The sequence below is a fragment of the Mustela nivalis genome (assembly GCF_964662115.1).
Source record: "Mustela nivalis genome assembly, chromosome: 2".
Taxonomy (NCBI): Eukaryota; Metazoa; Chordata; class Mammalia; order Carnivora; family Mustelidae; genus Mustela; species Mustela nivalis.
The window spans coordinates 61,371,759-61,390,965 of NC_139021.1; the positions used below are offsets into that span (position 1 = coordinate 61,371,759).

Here is a 19,207-nt window from a genome sequence, read left to right on the forward strand (position 1 = left end):
TCAGAAAATGGAATATGTCTTCTAGTTACTGTCTGATATACCACTTTAAGGCCATTATACAAAAGTAAATCTAAGAGCATATTGAAAAGGAAGGACTTTTTTTAGCTTAAACATTTGTGTATACACTGTACTACTGTGGCGTGGAATAAGAAACAGCATGAGACAAGGTAGGTGCTGAAGCCATTTTACTTGGGGAATAGCTGGACAGAGTTGCAGGCCATGTTATTTTCCTTAGTCCCGTCTCCAGCTGGAAACTGCTGGTATTTTATTATTGAAAAATTATGTCCTAATAATAGTACTTTGCATTTGGCTTACTGCAGTTAATAAAAAAAAAAAAAAGGCATATAGTAAATTGCTTAGAACTAGTGAGGTTAAACAGAGAATTTGCTTCCAAGTAAGATGCCTTCTATTCTGTATTTATATGAAGTGAGTTTCCTACAACTTCACAATAATCGCATTGTTGTCACTATATGAATTAATGTGCAGTTTTACGAGTTTGACTCTCTAGCTGCATGCTGTAATATGTGAGGTAGATTAATGTTCTATGTAAAGCATGGAGCAATATCGTGTTTTGTAAAGATGAAGTTAAAAGTGTTCTTATGATCTAGTTAAAAAGGGTTCTGACACTGAGAAAAATAATACACCCTTTGACGAGCTACAGTTTATTTTTGAAATACTGTATAGTATCTTCTGTCACTGTGTTCAGTGCATTAATTGTTTTGCCAGTGAAAAGAAAAAGTCTGATTTTTCTGTGTGCTCTCATCCCTGCCGTTAGTAAATCTACACAGTTAGATTTATATTTGCATGTGTAATGGTCCTTTGTTTGCTTATTTATATGAAGCAACAGTATATCCTTGCGTAATCTGTATCTTTACTGCAGAGAATATTTATTTAATTCTTGCCAAGAGTTGGGTTCTTGCCAGAACCATGTTTGCTTTGGATGATTTTGTCCACTTGACACTTTTGCAAAGAGGTCTTTCCCCTCCTCCGTCAACTCCGTGTTTTTAATCTCTGTATCAGTTTACTGACTTATTACAAGGTCTGGCCATTCTCTGCTTTCTGCCTTTCTCAGGCATCTGCATCCAGAAGCACATTTGGCATAGTTGAGCACTAGATAATGTTTTCTCTTTGACTTATCAGAGACTGGCGCAGAAATTGTTCTTTCTAAAGTAATAGGGACCCCTCCCGGAACACAGTATACTTTAAGGGAAAAAAACGTTTCGAGTTTAGAATGAGCAAATGTTTTCACTTGTGATAAAGAAATAGTGAATGCATCTTTCACTGCTGAGGTGGGCTTCTGAAAAGATTATCCTTTCCTAATTTAATAGAATAGAAATCAAGGGGGGGGTAGTGAAGTTTCAGGTACAGTGGCAGCATTGAGTATTTCTTAGTCTTACAAAGAGTATGAAGAATCAGACTGTGGAATACACAACGATGTCATGTAGCTCTTGTAAAGAGAATTCAGAAAGAACCCGGAAGGCCTTGGAAGCTGTTGGAGCCTTTCTGGTCTCGAATCAAGAGCTAGATGATTTATCAGGCATCGCCTCCCCTTGTAGGCATTAATGAGAGAAGTTGTTTCAACAGCTCTTGGTATGTCATTTCATTATAAATTTCATCTCAAAGTAAGGAATTTCAGAGGGTCTAACTTTTAAAAAATATTTCTTGGAACCAGCAATAGAGAGATCTGATGTTGATCACTTAGTACTATTTGGATTTCAGCAACAGTGTTATCCTTACTTATTCTTTAACTGAGTTTGTTCCACATATAATAAATCTGACAGTTTTACAGGCCTTGTTTGGAAGATGGCCAGTACTGATAAAAGATAAAATGCACATTATCGTTCGCATGAAGTCTGGATGATTAACTAGCTTTAATGATATGAGGCAGTATTGTGAGCTGCAGCTTTGTTACCTGATAAGTTATATTGATGAATTTCATGAGTGAAGAGTGCAGTTTTGATTGTGTTGAGGCTTTAACATTGTGTTTTGCTTTCTGTCCTCATGCTGAGGATATAGCCGGCATTGTTCACCCCTCCCAGAATATCGTTACTTAAAAAAACAAACAAATTAAAAAAAAAAAACCAAAGCAGGTCTTGATTCTGGTGACTGTAACACTTTACCATCTAGTTTACACAAGTTGGTATCAGAGGATGTCAGGGAGGAGGGACTGTCACAGTGAGTGTGGGATTATTTGTTGTAGCTAACAAGAACGGACAAATTGAAACTCCTTTTCCAGACTTGTCCTTTCACAACCCCCCACATCTGGTAGAGACTGGCTTGTTCTCAATGACTGTAATTACCATCAGATACGACCCAAGAGTTGGCTTGTGTCATTTTCAGTTGTTGTGATTTACATTGAACCAATTCAGAACTGAGAGTGAAATGCTCAAGAATTTTAATTTCATGGGAATGTTGAAACGTGCGGAAACTTTAAGAAACTATTAATCTAGCCCACTTACAAAATAAAATAGGATTTCTAAACCTTCACTGCTGCCCTTCACTATTTCTCTCTCTTACCCTTCTGTTGGGAATTGATTTTTGACTTTGGTCTACAAAAATGCCTTAAAACTCATCAATCCAGGGATCCCTGGGGTGGCTCAGTCAGTTAAGTGACTTCTGCTCAGGTTATGATCCTGGGGTCCTGGAATCGAGTGTCAAGCTCCTTGCTCTGCAGAGAGCCTGCTTCTCCCTCTGCCTGCTGCTCCCCCTGCCTGTGCTGGTTTGGGTGCCCCTCCCATAGATAGATGGATAGATAGATAAATAAAAAAATAATTTAAATAAATAAATAAATAAATAAGACTCATCTATCCATAGAGTTTATTTTAGTTGATTTGTCTATGCCTGAGTGCACACTAGGGGTCATAAATCTGTGTATTGAAGCTGTCGTTCTTTCTCTTGTAGCTGTGTCACTTGAGTGGGGAAAAAAATTCACTCACCTAGCCCCAGTGCAGGTTCCCATGTGAAATCCTGGTGCTTGCTGTCAGCAGAGCCTCACCTAAGGCATGAAGAGTATCAGTCAGAGTCCTCTAGATTAGAGCACCACTCTTCTCTTTGAGCACCTCGTTAATGAGGCTCACTGTTATTTATTTGGTTCGTCCCCTAAGGACCAGAGCATAAATCCACACGTCTGCTCCAGGATTTCATCTGCTTCCAGCCCTGTGGCAGGCAAAAAGGAGGAGCCCAGGACCTGCGGCTTGTCGGCTCTCAGCACCTCCGCCACCCTCCTCCCTTCTAGGCTTCAGCCCAAAATTTGCTCTCTCACTTGCTCTCTTTCTCCCTTTCTTTCTCTCTCTCTCTCCCTCTCTCCCTCTGTTCGTTCTTTCCTTCCTTTTCTTTCTTTCTTTCTTGTCTTTCCTTTCTTCCTAGTTCTTCCTTCCTTTCCTTCCTTCCTTTTCTCTTTCCTGCCTTCCTCTCCTTTTTTTTTTTTTTTTTTTTTTTCTTCCTTCCCCACCTGAGAGGCTCATCTTTTTTCCCCTGGTTGATGAGCAGATTTTCAGAGGGAACATCCCCAGCCTGAGACCTCGGCTGGCAGAGTGCATCCACCTGCCTCTAATTGCTACGGACCCCCTTTTTTTTCTTTGGTGGTTTACAGGTTGGTTGGTGGTGTGCACTGGGTATACGTAGCCTCAGGAAGATACATAGGGGGTAGACATCAAAAAATAAGTAAGCATGTTCATAAAACTTTTTTTTTTTTTGAGGAAATGTGTTTAAGGTACCATCACATAATAAAAGAGAAAATTTAGCCCATAATAACTTACTTAAAGAGGAAATTAATCGTCTTTTAAAGTTGCAAGTGGAGTGGTTTGTGAGCAAGTGTTGAGTAGACTCAAGTAAAATATAAACGGTCTGCTCAAATGGTTTTCTATACTTAGACCAGAAATTGTTAGCACCTTGCTCTACTCCTTGTCTCCTTCTAGCCCCTCAGTTGAAATATATCAGATCTGTCCCTCCATGCAACGTTACAATTACTAGGATATATATTTTGGGAAATTTAAGATAGATGATGGCTGAAGCTAATGTTAAATCCCAAAACTAAGTACAGACTTTAAGTAAGATAATCTTTTGAAAAGTTTTCCTGATCATTCTGATGGTACTCTATTTTTAAATATATATGGTGATACTTCGTTGGGGGGCAAATAATCATTTTAATCAACAGACTTAATACATACAGCTGCTATAGAGGGCATTTTGTTATATATTTTATATTTTGATGATAAAAATTTACTTGAATTTTTATGATTTATAGAACACTCCTTTCACAGTGAAAATCCTGGAGGTCACTTGTTAAAAGCTTACTTAGATTGGATGGGTAATGTTTTCTCTTACATGCTCATAAGTGAAACCATGAGAGTTGTGGTTCCAAGAGAAATAGAGAAAAGGAATGTTCATGAGTATCATCCAAGAAGGGTTTTGGTGTTGAGGTTATTGCTTCACCCATTGTCCTTTTATACCTCCTGCAATGCCCTGGCTCCCTTCCTCACCATCAGAATGCCTAGGCCTTCCTCAAGGCCAGTTCAGTACCTCCCTAGCCCAGCCAGCAGTGTTTTTCTTTCTTGGACCTTAAAGTACATGGGGGTGTGCGCCTGTTACAGAATACTTTTACCAAGTTTACTTATTGCCATTTTTCCCATATACAGATGTATTTCTTCTCTTCCCTTGTTTTCTTCTGGAGAACAACATTCCTCCGCATGCTTCGAAGCCTGACACTTACTGGCAGTCAGGCAGTCTTTGAATGAATGAGTGAATGAATGGGTGAATGAGTGACATTGACAATGACAGTGACACTGAGATGGGCCGAAAGAGTCAAGCATGGAGACACACACCATGTGTCTTGCAGCTCCTCCCTCCTGACCTTTGCTTATGTGATTACTGGAAGAATGGCCTCTTTGATGAGGAGACCCTCGCCATAACATCTTCGTTAAAAGTAGGAGTGTGTAACCCTGTGTACAAATAACCCCTGCTCTGCCATTTGCTAAGCTGCTCAACTGCCCTGGGCTGGAGATGCTAATGATTATCCCCATTTAACAGAAAAGGTCATTAAGCCATAAGAGGTAACTTCTTAAGGTCCCACAGCTAACCAAGTGGTAGAGCTGGGACACGGATTACGTGGCTACAGCTGCTCTGCCCAGTTGCCCATCATAGTCTGTTTTGATGATTAAATTGTGTCCAGCCATTGCTGGATGCATAGTAAATGCTAAATAAATAACTTAGTACAGATTATACTTATTATCAGCCCCAAACTGTGCCCACGGTACAGGACCTTGGGACTTGGCTACATTGCTCCCAAGGCAGGAAGCTCAGGCCTTAGCTTTCAGATTGTCCCCTCCTGTGTGACCTGGTGAATATAGTGTGCAGTTGGTGCAGCCTCCCTCACTGATACAGTGTTTCTTCATCCTGCTTCCATGTGACTCTCAAGAAAATTCATTCCTCAGCCCCCTTGGATCAGAGCTGTGACCAGAAGGAGTGCTTGTAGGGAGACTGAGCGTTGCAGATTTTGCAGAGTGAAGGCTGGGCAGTTTGATGGGTATGTGTCAGTGCTACAGTGACTGGTCTTGGGTGCTGCTTTCTTAGCCCACCTTCCTCTTTGTCCTTTCTTCCTGAACCTGTTACTCTCTGGCCTTTTTCTGAAGTTCTTGACCTGTTCTACTGTCTTGCCCTTCCAACCGGTTTTTCCAGTCTAGAAAGGAAGAAAAGCCACTATAGAAAGCAAAAGGAGGGCGAAGGTGACTTTAGACCTGGGGAGACAGAAGGAAGGGGGAAGCTGCAGAGAACGGGAACTCTAAGAAAGACTTTTAAATGCTGACGTCATCTTTTTAGGCTGCATTTTTTTTTTCTTTTGCTAAGCAGTTATTAAGCACCGTGTGCTGAAGCGATTACATGATTCCCCCAGTGTCTTTGTTAGTTCTTTCGTTTAGTTCTCGTAGAATTTAAACCTCCGTCACCCTGATCTTTACGTATTTAAATATTATTTTGATTATATTAATGATGACCGATGTGAACACAACTGATTCTCTTACTTTATGTCCTTTTATATTCTTACTGGAAGGAACCCAGCAAGCAGGAGCCAGTAATTGTCTTTCTTCATTAGGGTCAGTAGTGTTCCCTGATTTATTTATTTTTTTTTTTAAGGATATTTTAAGACCTTTGGTGATAGCAGCTAGAATTAGCCGAGGGAGGGTATCAGGAGCAGCAGGATGTGAGAGAGGAAACCACGGAGGGGAGGTGTGCTCAGGAAGGCGAGCTGGAGCTGCCGGGGAGAGAGAGTACCGAGGGTGGAGCAGCGAGGCAGCTGCTGCAGGGGTGGAGGGAACGGGAGACTCCACCAGGAGCAGCTACCTCCTCCCTTTGGGGAGCATTGCTTCTGGAAGCCTCGCATGGGGCCAGGGTCCATTTTACCTGGGTGGATTTGGAAACATTGAGCTTAGTGGTGGGGCACTGCCTCTTCCCAGGGCTGGCTGGCGTGGGTGAGCTATTGCAGCACACACTTCACATTGGTCAACCCCAAACAGAGACTGGGAGGAGCCCCTTACAACACCTGTAGTTTCCCCGTGGTGCAAGATCACTCCTGAAACCGAAGGCTGGCTGCAGAAACCTGGGGCCAGCAGGTTGTAGTTCATGGTGCTGCTGAAATACATCATCTGCTTAAAGAGTCTGGGCCCAGTGAGGTAGGTTTGTTGGCTTCTGAAGTGTGAACCTTGATGAACACTTAATTTTTAAACAAGGTAAAAAAAAAATAGAGCCTCTTCTTTAGGAGTTACACGTGCATATTAATCCAAACAATGTGTTAGTAACTGTGGTCAAATTTCTGATTGAAATTGAAGTTCTTTTATTGGTGGTAAATTGATCAGCCACTTTATCATCAGCTCTGTTCTCTCTCTTCCCCCTCTCCCCATTTCTTGTTTTAGTTGCTGATATGTGTTCAAGATGAGTGGGATTGGAGAAAACACCTCTGACCCATCCAGGGCAGAGACAAGAAAGCGCAAGGAATGTCCTGACCAGCTTGGACCCAGGTTAGAACTTGCAGAGAAACGGAATCAATATTCCCCATGAAAGTCACATGCATGCAGCATTGACTTGACACCCCCTTTCCACCCTACCCGCTGGTCAAAATACTGTGTTTGGTTTTTCTCCTTAACAGTTAAACCTTGAATCTGTATTATTTGGCTTACATTTTGGTTATGCTGATTGGTTGCAGATTTTACTATTCTTTACAAGAAGACGAAAGCTTCATGCTGCTTCTGATGTCACCTGTGTACTTGACTGTTAAAGCAGGCTTATTATATGATTTTGAGTCTTCCACATTTTTTCTGTTAGATCACAAGACATGATAAAGATAAGAAGATCCCATAGCAGAAGTTGCTGTTAATTTTACACTGTTTTATTTTTATTTATTTTTTTGAGTTGGTGACAAAGATTGTGGGTCTTCAGTGAGTAAAACAAGTAATTTAAAGCAAGTTCCATGTCATATATTATAGATGGAAGTGTGAGTTGCTCTGATCTCCATGCAGGGTAATTTAGCATGGTCTAGTAAAATTATAAATGTGTATCCTCTTTGAACTACAATCCACTTCTAGGAATTTCCCAGAGTATGCTTTCACACTGGCAAAATGATAGACACTGAAGTTACTTATTACAGCATTGTTTAATAATTGCAGAAGATTAGGGAGAACTTAAGTGTCTGTAGGGAACTATTTAAACAGCTATGATACCTCCATAATCTGGAATGCAATACAGCAATGAAAAAGAGTGAAGATGCTTAATGGATTGATATTAAAAGAATCTCTTAAGAACATTGTTACAGAGAAAAATAAGTTGTGAAGCAGGAGTATTGAGTACTACCCTTTGTATAAACCACCCCTTCGTATAAACCATTTTTTTTTAGGATAATGAAGAAACACTTAAGAGTTGTTAACCCATTTGGGGGGATCAGAACTAGTCTAATAGGGAACAAAGGTAGAATAGAGACTTCAATCTTTTGGTTACTTAAATCATGTAAATGATGTAAAAAGTTCACTAGGGGCACCTGGGTGGCTCAGTGGGTTAAAGCCTCTGCCTTTGGCTCAGGTCGTGATCCCGGGGTCCTGGGATTGAGCCCCGCATCGGGCTCTCTGCTTAGCGGGGAGCCTGCTTCCTCCTCTCTCTCTCTCTCTATGCCCACCTCTCTGCCTATTTGTGATCTCTGTCAAATAAATAAATAAAATCTTTTAAAAATAAATAAATAAATAAATAAATAGAATGAAAAGTTCAGTAAAAGCAGCAACTTCTCTTAAATAGCCAAAAGATCAGCTGGAGAAGAACAGGGCAGAGGACTAGGAAAAGTCATTAAGACAGGAAGAGAGGGAGAAAGAGCAAAAATATTTTATGTTCCCTTTTCCCCTTTTCCTGCCAAACAGAACAAGTCTATTAAATTGCTGCTGAGCACATCCCAGCCCCCAACCCTCGGGTGCAGTATGTGGCCTCTACCTCCTGGCTGTCCACAGCCATCTGTCTGGCAAACTGCCTTTAATGCCCGGAAGTCCACTCAAGGAGGCAGTTTGATAAAATGAAGACCATTTTGACGGAGGCAGTTCTCCTGTGTCTCGCTGCCCTGGCACCCTGGTGCCCTGGTGCGGGGTGGGGAGCCTCCTGACCCCCTCCCCAGCGCTCTCAGATCTTTGTACCACAGTTCCCCTTTCTCACCTATTTGTCATGTGTTCATCCATCTTATGGGGAGAGGGAGCTGAAGAGAAGTTGAAGGGGGCTAAGGGGTCCAGGGGGGAACTTGTCTCCTCCAGGTATCCCAGCCATTCCCTGTACCTACTGAAGGAGAAGCTAGGAATAAATATGAGATGTCAAAAAAACAAATTCTGGTCCCGTCTCTACCAGTAACGCACTGGGTAATCTTGGACAAGTTGTGTAACCACTGTGAAATGGAGAAATTGTCTTCTATCTCAGCTTTATTAGTTGGTGAAAATAAAGCTGATACTTGGAGGCAAGTATTACAGACTACAAATTCTTATCAATTGATATTATATATATTAAAAATACAGAAAGCTGCTACACGAAGCAACTTACATTTCTTTTTTTTTTTTTTTTTAAGATTTTATTTATTTATTTGACAGAGATCACAAGTAGGCAGAGAGGCAGGCAGAGAGAGAGAGGAGGAAGCAGGCTCTCTGCTGAGCAAAGAGCCCGATGCGGGACCCCATCCCAGGACCCTGAGATCATGACCTGAGCCGAAGGCAGCGGCTTAACCCACTGAGCCACCCAGGCACCCCCAACTTACATTTCTTATTTATTGTATAGTTTGAATGGCATTTAGTGGGCCCTCTACTAAAAAACCAAAAAAAAAAAAACAAAAACAAAAAAACAAGCTGTATGCTGTTATTATCAAAGGGAACTTGCTATTTTGTCAAACTGAAATGAGAAGATCTTGCCAATTTCTATTTTTCCCTCCCTTGCATTAATTTTTTTTTAAGATTTTATTTATTTATTTGACAGAGAGAGATCACAAGTAGACAGGCAGAGAGAGAGAGAGAGAGAGAGAGAGAGAGGAAAGCAGGCTCCCCGCAGAGCAGAGAGCCCGATGCGAAACTTGATCCCAGGACCCTGAGATCACGACCTGAGCCGAAGGCAGCGGCTTAACCCACTGAGCAACCCAGGCGCCCCCCTTGCATTAATTTTTTAATATTTTAGTTGAACTTGGACCATTTGTATATATTTTGTACATCATTCAGCTTGGATAGTTAACAAATACCCTAGGTCAGTTTCACATTTTGTTTCTGATTGTACTGTGGTTTTTTGCATTATCTAAAAATAATTGTTTGGTTTGATAACCAACATCCTAAGGAAGTCTGTGAAATTACGGAGATTTACCAAAAATCCCCACAGTGTATTTATTCCCATTATAATGAGGTTAGGTTTCCTTTCTTCTTTTACTAACCCTAGTAAATTTTTAAAAATTTTATAACATAATCTGCCTTACTTTTCTAAAACTTTTCCTTTGTGTATTCAACAATAAATTTGATGCCTGCCTCTGCCAAGTGTTGTATTAAGCACAGTGATGAGCAAATCATCCTGAGCTTTGTCACTGTGAAGCTTACTGTCCAGTGGAAGACATGATATACATAGAGCAAACAGTCACACAAGTAAATCTATGATCATGTACTGGGATGAGTTTGATTTCAGAAAAAACACGTGTAACACTTAAGGCAAGTTGAGGGTTTTTTTTCCCTCTGCAAAGTACTTCCATGTTTAGGTTAGTAACTTTTGTTTGCTACTTTTATATTAGAACTTGTTTAACATGCTTATGTTTTTTTTTTTTTTTTAATAGTCCCAAGAGGAGCACTGAGAAACGTAATCGTGAACAGGAAAATAAGTACATCGAAGAACTTGCAGAGCTGATTTTTGCAAATTTTAATGATATAGACAACTTTAACTTCAAACCTGACAAATGTGCAATCTTAAAAGAAACTGTGAAGCAAATTCGTCAGATCAAAGAACAAGGTAAGAAGCCTGAATTAATCTTTTGGAGAGTTTATCCAGGTTCTGTTTTTTCATATGTGAGAAGTCCCTTCAGAGTCCCTTTAATCCATTTCTTATGTTTAAATTATTGATGAGGAAATGATGTCACAGTGCAGATGAATGCAAGTATCACTTGCAGGGGTTTATAAATAGGCTTTATATAAAATTCAGCAATTCCCTAAAGACAGAGGAGACTGAGGTGAGGCAGGGTGATGTAACTTTTCATCTAGTAAAACTCAATTAGGTGCCCACTGATTCTCCTCCCCTACCTTGGAATTTTCATTGCTGCACAGCAAGGGTCTGTCATAATTTGCAAGTGAGGAGCCAACTAAAGATGGAAACCAGAAGTAAGGAAGTGAGCCACCTCCTGTCTCAGCTAGTCAGCATATTTGATTAAGTCTCAGCCTCAACTGGCCATGCCGCTAGATTAGAATTTCATATCCTGAATGACAAGAGATTTGAAAGGCTCAAGCCTCTAGTCAAAATTCTTTTGTGAGTTGAAACACAGAACATGACAGCTTTCTTCCTGGAGTTTTGTTTTGTTTTGTTTTTTTGTTTTTGTTTTTGTTTTTTGAGATAATTTTCTGCCTCTCTTCTTTGAAGAAAAAAAAATTTAAGAAAATAATATTTTAAAAAACATTGGACTTAGTGATGTCAAAAAAAAATCAGTATTAGACAAGTACGAACAGTGTTCTGGGTGCTTAGGGCCAATGTATGCTCTTAAAGTATTCACACACTGCTTTCTTTCCTTCGGGGTGAGGGAGATTGTGATCTCTTGTAATCTGCTTTTGAATGCATCCTCTCAGTTCATTTTTTTTTTTAATCTACCTTTTATGTGATATTCAAAAGAGACAGATTTTAGAAAAATAATGTCTTTGTGTAGGTATATGACCTAAAACTTCCCATCTGTTATCAAATCTTAGCTGCCTATTTGCATATCATCATAATAGCGTTTTTCATTTTCATACATTTACTGTTAAGCTAAGTTTTACATAAAACAGTGTTACAAATGTAGTTCTGCCTTCTAAGAACTTAAAAATACATGCCTAAGGTACACAACACATGTTCTAATACAAGCCCACTCTGAAAATCAGTCTTTATTTCCTGGTTTCGCCACCAAAGTTCTATTGCTCTCAGTTCCTGCCTCGGTCTCCCTTCATCTCTTTCTTCTTCCCTCTTTTCCCTTTGAGATCCAAAACTCAGTTATCAAAACTCAGTTTAATCTCCATTTTATATCTTCTCCATTTTGGGGGCAGACCAGCAAAGAATAGAATAATATTCTTACAGCTCTTAGGAGAAATAATTGGTTAAAGTTTCATAGTACTTGGAAATTGCTGTTTCTCTCATTGCTGAGATTATGGTGGAGAAGCAAGCTGCTTGCTTCAGGCTTCTAGAGATTTTGAATGATACAATTTTGTGAACATTGCATGTTAGGCAGTGCTTTTGCACTTTAAAACACTTGTGTATTTTTTTACTATCGAGGTCTTGCACAAGGTTTTAAAAGTTTTGCAAAACCTTGGTAATTCCCCCTTGCAACCATAAAACACGTTAAGATGTGCCATGCTGGGACTCTGCCATACTTTTACTGTAGGTTTAATCATCAGGCTGCATACCACAACCACCCAAGAAGCAGCAGCAATAAACACCCTGTCATGTCTTATTCTTATAATGTTCCTATTAATTTGCAGAGTAATGGGTTTTGAAAGGGGAAGCAGAAATTAAAAACCAAATGAAAAACACAGATGCACTTTCATGTTCTAATCTAATATTTGAAAAGTATTTTTTGTGTAACAAATTGTTTTTTTAAAAACAGCAGGACTTCAGAATCAAATCAGACAGAAGCTAGCTATGAATCCTGGGTCTGCCACTTACGAGCTCTTTGAACCTGGGCAAATTATTTTCTCTCTCTCAAACTCCCATTTCCTCATACAGAATTTAGCAGTCATAATATTGAGGTTGTGCGGTTGTTGAAATTATGAGCTATGTAAATGTACTCAGCCAATACATGTCAGCGTGAAGGCATGGTAGGTATTCAGTAAATATCTTTTTCTTTCTTTTTTTTTTTTTAAAGATTTTATTTATTCATTTGACAGAGAGAGATCACAAGTAAGCAGAGAGGCAGGCAGAGAGAGAGGAAGGGAAGCAGGCTCCCTGCTGAGCAGAGAGCCCGATGCGGGACTTGATCCCAGGACCCTGAGATCATGACCTGAGCCGAAGGCAGCGGCTTTAACCCACTGAGCCACCCAGGTGCCCCATATTCAGTAAATATCTTTTTCACACTAAGCAGAAAGTAGCCTTCTTTCCCTTACCTATGCTAGGGTCTTCAGCGAGCTCTTACTTCAGATGGAGAATGGGAGATAAAAACCATGGGAAAGTGGGTTATGAATATCCTTTCCTGTAGGGTCGTTGGAAGAAGGTACAGTTCTGAGGCCAGAGAATTCTGCGTAGCCTTTGCAGACCCTTCCGCTGCCAGCTGAAGTTCAAGAGCAGCACAGAAGTCAGACCCAAGCCCTTCTCTCTCGTTCTTCTTGCCCAACAGATCCCCCTTTCAATCAGTATAAATTAAGTCCAGCCATCATCTTTCCAGTGTTTCCAAACTTCATTTTTTCAGTTGCAGGTCTCAGATTGAGTAAAACCTTAATTGTGCTAGAGCAGTTCAGCTGGTTTGCTTGAGGATACCCACTAAAGAATCCACCTGGGGTGGGGGGCGGGGGTGGAATCCACCTCAGGAAATCCGGGGGCTCTTATTGAAGGCGCCAGCCCGTGTCAGAATCTCAGGGAGCTGAGCCAGGCATGCCGGGCTTTTCCTCAGTCATCAGCTGCCCCTTGAGTTCCCATCCACTTTGTAAATAGAGAGGAGAAAGGGTATTTTAAAGTGACCGAAATGATGGGACTTTGGTGGGAGAATTGCCAGCTGTTGAAGTACGTCAGCCTTCTCCTGTGTAAGCGTGTTATGAGACCCATGCCTGACAGACCACAGACCCCCAACAGCACGTGCACTGTGTGGACCCCGCGGCAGCGGAGCAGATACACATCCTGTGGACTCAGGCCCTTACACCAGGTTTGTGATATGGAGGTGTTGATGTTTTGAGACGATGCTGATAATGTTTAAAACTTCTGGCTCCTATAACTTAACGATAATAGTTCATGAATAGTGAATAACCTTTTTTCGTAATTGGGGAGGCTAATATTGCTTCTGTTCCACAGAAGAGGAATAACTAGTATGAAAAATACAGATGATTTAATTTGGAATTACTAGTCCAACTTCACACTCCTTAGCTGGAAACTTCCATAAAAATTTCTGTGGAAAATACCTAGTAATTCCTGTGCTCTTAAAAAATAAAATTGAGGAGTGCCTGGGTGGCTCAGGTGGTTAAGCGTCTGCCTTCCACTCAGGTCATGCTCCAGGGTTCTGTGATAAGAGTCCGGCATGCGAATCCCTGCTCAGTGGGGAGTCTGCTTCTCCCCCTGTCCTTCTCCTAACCCCTGCTTGTGATCCCTCGCTCTCAAATAAATAAAACCTTAAAAAAAAAAAGAAAGAAAGAAAGAAAGAAAGAGAAGAAAAGTAACAGGCTACCTAAAAGACCATTCTGGTTTCTCATTGTGATTACTCTAATGACACAGTTTTGATTTCAGTGCCATTTTGAGAACATTGGGATCCCAGATTACTTTGTACTTATGAATTTCCCCTATAGAAAATAACATTAAAAAAAGTATTTTAAAAGAAAGTGAGGTCCTGTGGTATGCTGGAATCACTCATATCAACCAATGAAAGCCAGTTTTTCAGTTTCAAGAATTTTTAAAGCCAAATGATGAGCACAGCCATTGTTGAAAATTATACAGACTTAAAAAAATTACATAGACTTACAATTAAATTATATTTTAAAAAGCCAAGGAAGACTTAAATTTATCATTTTCTAATTCTTCTACTGCATTTTGCTGTTATCTATGCACTAGAGGCTCATGGCAACTTGAATCACCTACATGATAGAAATACTATGAAGTGGTGGCCACTCTGCATCTCTTCCTAAGTCCACCTTCAATAATGTCACTGTGGGGGCACCTGGGTGGCTCAGCGGGTTAAAGCCTCTGCCTTCGGCCCAGGTCATGATCCCAGGACCCTGGGATCGAGCCCCGCATCGGGCTCTCTGCTCAGTGCAGAGCCTGCTTCTCTCTCTCTCTCTCTGCCTGCCTCTCTGCTACTTGTGTTTTCTGTCAAATAAATAAAATCTTTAAAAAAAAAAAATAATAATGTCACTGTGGCTGATTGCAAATACAGGCTTGACACCCTGGAAATCAAGTCTTGATTTATTGTTTCTTGGCTGTCATTTTAGACTTAAAAAGTAAGGGAGATTTTGGGGGGGAAAATTATGGAGAAAATGTTAATTACCTTCTGACATTTTTTTTTTTTAAGATTTATTTATTTATTTATTTATTTATTTGATAGAGAGAGAGAGAGAAAGAGAAAGAGAGAGCATGAGAGGGGAGAAGGTCAGAGGGAGAAGCAGACTCCCCATGGAGCTGGGAGCCCAATGTGGGGCTCGATCCCAGGACTCCGGGATCATGACCTGAGCCCAAGGCAGTCGCTTAATCAACTGAGCCACCCAGGTGCCCCCCTTCTGACATTTTTTTAATCAACTGACATTTTAACATTAAGTAGCCATTATGTGCATATACAAAAGATAATATCCAATTCAGCAAAAGAAAAAAGTCACTTGCAATTGACAATTGCATTTCTGCACACAGCATCTTCATACATTTTCATTATTTCATTTTTGTCTTGTTAACTTAAATGAAAATTTTAACCAATATTCATATTGGAACTGTTTTTTATCCGTGGTAATCAAAGATTGGTTGCAACCCAAGAATTTGGCAAAAATTCATGGAAGCATTCTGTAAGAATCAGTTGGCTATGTAGAATTGACAGTAAAGGAGTATTGTATTATCCTTATACATTATATGCTGTACATCCTTTATACGAGTAAAATTTGTAGTAAATATCATGATGCTTACTATTTTTCCCCCAGAGAGCTGGGTTTTTAAGTATTTCCCAGTATACCACTTGTAGCCATGGAGGTGGGAAGGTTGGATTATAAATGTAGGTAAGTCAGATTCATAATCTAATGAGATTATTTAAGAATTCAATAAAATAGTCATGGAAACAATCTAATCTTAGCCTATAAAAGTTCATATGGAGCCTATTAAAAATACGTTTTCCTTTCCTATTCTTTTTTTCCCATCTTAAATGCATGAAGTTCTTCCAGTGGAAATTGTCATTCAAGCTGAAGCCTGAGCTTGAGCTAATAGCTGTCATGAAGCAAAGTAAGCAGAAGGGCTCTGATTATCAGATGTCTTTCAGGGATCATATTTCTATAAATCAGGCTTTTGGGGAGATGCTCCTAGGCCTTGGTTAGGTAGCATGTGATGAAACCTTAGGGTGTTGATGGCAGAGGCAGGTTAGGAAACTCCGCCTCTCTTGGGCATGCACTTGTAGATAATAATCTGTGTAATAATCTCTTTAAGATCATAAGCTTTATGATCTAAAATGAACACAGTCTCTCTTCTCCCCAGTTGTATGACCACATGCAAGTTTCTTAACATCTTTGGGTTTTAACTTCCTAATCTGTAAAAGGAGGGTAAGTTCTTGTGAAGCATATGCTCAATAATGTTTATTTAGGACTTAATCTAGTCCTTGGCACATACTTACTAAACAGTAGTTATTACTCTTATTATTGCTTCTGACATCTGTACTTGGAATCATCATCCAAGAAGATCTAGGTTTCCTCCCTGAGGACTTCAGGACTGGGGACTCACTACTGAAACTAGATTTTGGATTCTTTGTTACGATTTTAAGCCTTAATGTTCTCATAGTGTTGATTCTTTTTACTTTTCATGTAGAAGTAAGTAAATAAAAGCTATCCAATTACGCAGTCAGACAAAAAATACACATAACAGATATGTTGGTGTGACTACATCTGGATCCCTCTCTCTGACTCTGTTGCTCCTGCTGGACCTTTCTGATACCTGCTTGTCCCTGTTACCCAAGTGGCATTTTCAAGAATCTTGCTTTAAGGAGAACTAAAGAGGGCAGAGTCTTGACAGTTTTTATTTCATCTTTATTTACTTCAATGCAGGAATGAATCTGACTGGCCTTAGTTTTCTCTTGAAGACCTGAAACTGTTACATGTTTCCATACATCCAGTAATAAATCAGACTTTATTTCATTGATAATATAGTCAATGATTGGCATTATGTTCTTGGCATTGCAATTTTTAATAAAGATACTTTTCTAATGATGTATAAATTCACTTTCATAGTTTTATGTGAATTAATGGCTCATATTATTAATGAAATCCTTCAAATTAGCGAGCGGGGGTAGAATGCCTGCTGTCATTTCTTCTTAGGATCCCCCCACACACACTTTTTCCTAAGTATATGGAAGGGGTTATTTTGTTTATTTAACAGCTTTCAAATGGGGAGGATTTAAGTAATTTAACGTACCCTAATGCTTTAGGATTTCAGCAGTTTATGACATGAGCTGTGATTTCAAGACTTAAACTAGCTTCCATACTCTACAGAATGTAGACATCCTTTCTCTTCTTGATCATCTACTGATATGGAAAGAAGTTAATTCTGAGGGGTGCCTGGGTGGCTTAGTCCGATAAACGTCTGCCTTTGGCTCGGGTCATGATCCCAGGACCACCTGGGATTGAGCCCCGCATCGGGCTCCTTGCTCTTCAGGGAGTCTGCTTCTCCCTCAGCCCCTCCTCCACTCGTTCTCTCAGTCTCTCCCAAATAAATAATCTTTTTTTTTTTTTTTAAAGGAAAGTAATTCTGACACTGCACTGCGTGTGTTGATTTCATTCAAAAGCAAGCATCATTTGGTAAATGTTTTATTGAGTAAATCCTATATGCAAGACATACTGTTCTTCACTAGGTGGGAATCCAACAATCAGTCAGTAACGTGATTGTTTTCCTTGGAACTTTCACTCATTTGGAGGGACATTGGCTTGTAGACAGCTAACTGGGAAAGTATAGAGGACAGTAGAAATAAGAATGATGACAAATGCTGGTGAAAATTGATTGATTGAGGGGAGAGAGCAGGGTGGAGGCAGGTGGAGAGGGAGGGAGAGAGAGAGAGAATATCAGGCTATCTCCACGCTGAATGCAGGGTCTGACGCAGAGCTCAGTCTCATAACCATGAGATTATGACCTGATGCAAAATCAAAAGTTGGACATTCAACCGTCTGAGCCACCCAGGTGCCCCTTTATTTTATTATTTTTAAGTTTCAGTTGTAGTATAGTCAACATACAATATCATATTAGTTTCAGGTGTACAGTGTCACGATTTGACATTATGTATATCACAGATTGCCTCACCATGATAAGTGTAGTTATCATCTTTTACCGTGGAAAGTAAATGCAGTATTATTGACCATATTCTCTATACTATACTTTTTCATTCCTGTGACTTATAACTGGAAGTTTGTACCTCTTAATCCCCTTCATCTGCTTCTCCCATCCCCTGTCTCACTTCTCCCCTCTAGTAACCACCAGTTTGTTCTGACTATGTAGAATTGACAGTAAAGAGTATTGTATTATCAAGTGTTTTTACAAGTGTTTCTGGTTTTTTGTTTGTTTTGTTTCTTAGATTGCATATCCATGTGAAATCATATAGTGTTTGTCTTTCTCTGTCTGACTTCTTTCACTTAGCATAGTACTCTCTAGATCTGTCCATATTGTTTCAGATGCATAATTTCATTCTTTATTATGGCTGAGTGATACCTGTACATGGTATAAACACACACCCCACATCCTTTTTGTCCATTCATCTATCATTGGGACAGTTGGGTTTCTTTTGTATCTTGGCTGTTATAAATGATGTTGCAGTAAACAGGGGTGCATACAGCTTTTTGAATTAGTGTTTTTATTATTTGGGGGTAAATGTCCAGCAGTAGAATTACTGGATCGTGTGATACTTCTATTTTTCATTTTTTGAAGTACCTCCATACTGTTTCCCTCAATGATTTTACCAATTTACATTACCACCGACAGTGGAAGACTTTTCTCCACATCCTCACCAGCACTTGTTATTTCTTGTCTTTTTGATACTAGTCATCCTGACTGGTGTGAGGTGCTGTTTCACTGTTGTTTTGATTTGCATTTGCCGGATGGTTAGTGATGTTAGGCATCTGTTGTTGTTGTTGAACATCTTTTCATGTGCCTCTCAGCCATCTGTATGTCTTCTTGGGAAAAACATCTATTCAGGTCCTCTGCCCATTTTTTAATTGGATTTTTGGGTTTTGGTGTAAAGTTGTATGAGTTCTTTATATATTTTGGATACCAACCTCTTGTCACAATATATCATTTACAAATATCTTCTATCTTCTCCCACCATGAATATTTCCACTGTTCTGATTTTGTAATAATCACAGCAGGCTAACCATTTGCTATAATAAGACCATGCGTGTGTTCCCAGACTTTGTTCTTTCCCTAGGTCTGGTTTTATCAGTGCTGGTGATAAACCAAGTCTGATTTTTTTTTTCCCGATATCTGATTTACATGATGCATCGTATGTAGGAAATGTCTATGACTGTAGGATTATAATCATCCTTGAGAAATGACAACAAAACAAGTGTAATAACTTTTGAAGATAACCATTGCTAATTTGATGATTTACCAGTTGCCATTAAATGAACTGTAA

The 19,207-nt window shown here is 39.8% G+C and overlaps 1 protein-coding gene across 21 annotated transcripts in view; it reads left to right on the forward strand.

Annotated features, from left to right (window-relative positions):
- The window catches only part of NCOA2 (nuclear receptor coactivator 2), a 304,156-nt gene that overhangs the window by 187,732 nt on the left and 97,217 nt on the right, over positions 1-19,207 (forward strand). For 20 of the 21 annotated variants that reach the window (XM_082721154.1, XM_082721168.1, XM_082721167.1 and 17 more), the window contains 2 exons: positions 6,906-7,010; positions 10,313-10,485. In XM_082721154.1, the coding sequence (XP_082577280.1) occupies positions 6,925-7,010; positions 10,313-10,485 (259 nt within the window). In that variant the 5' untranslated portion in view covers positions 6,906-6,924. Of the gene's footprint in view, positions 1-5,503; positions 5,525-6,905; positions 7,011-10,312; positions 10,486-19,207 lie in introns of those variants that run through there. The other variant, XM_082721156.1, reaches the window with a different exon arrangement.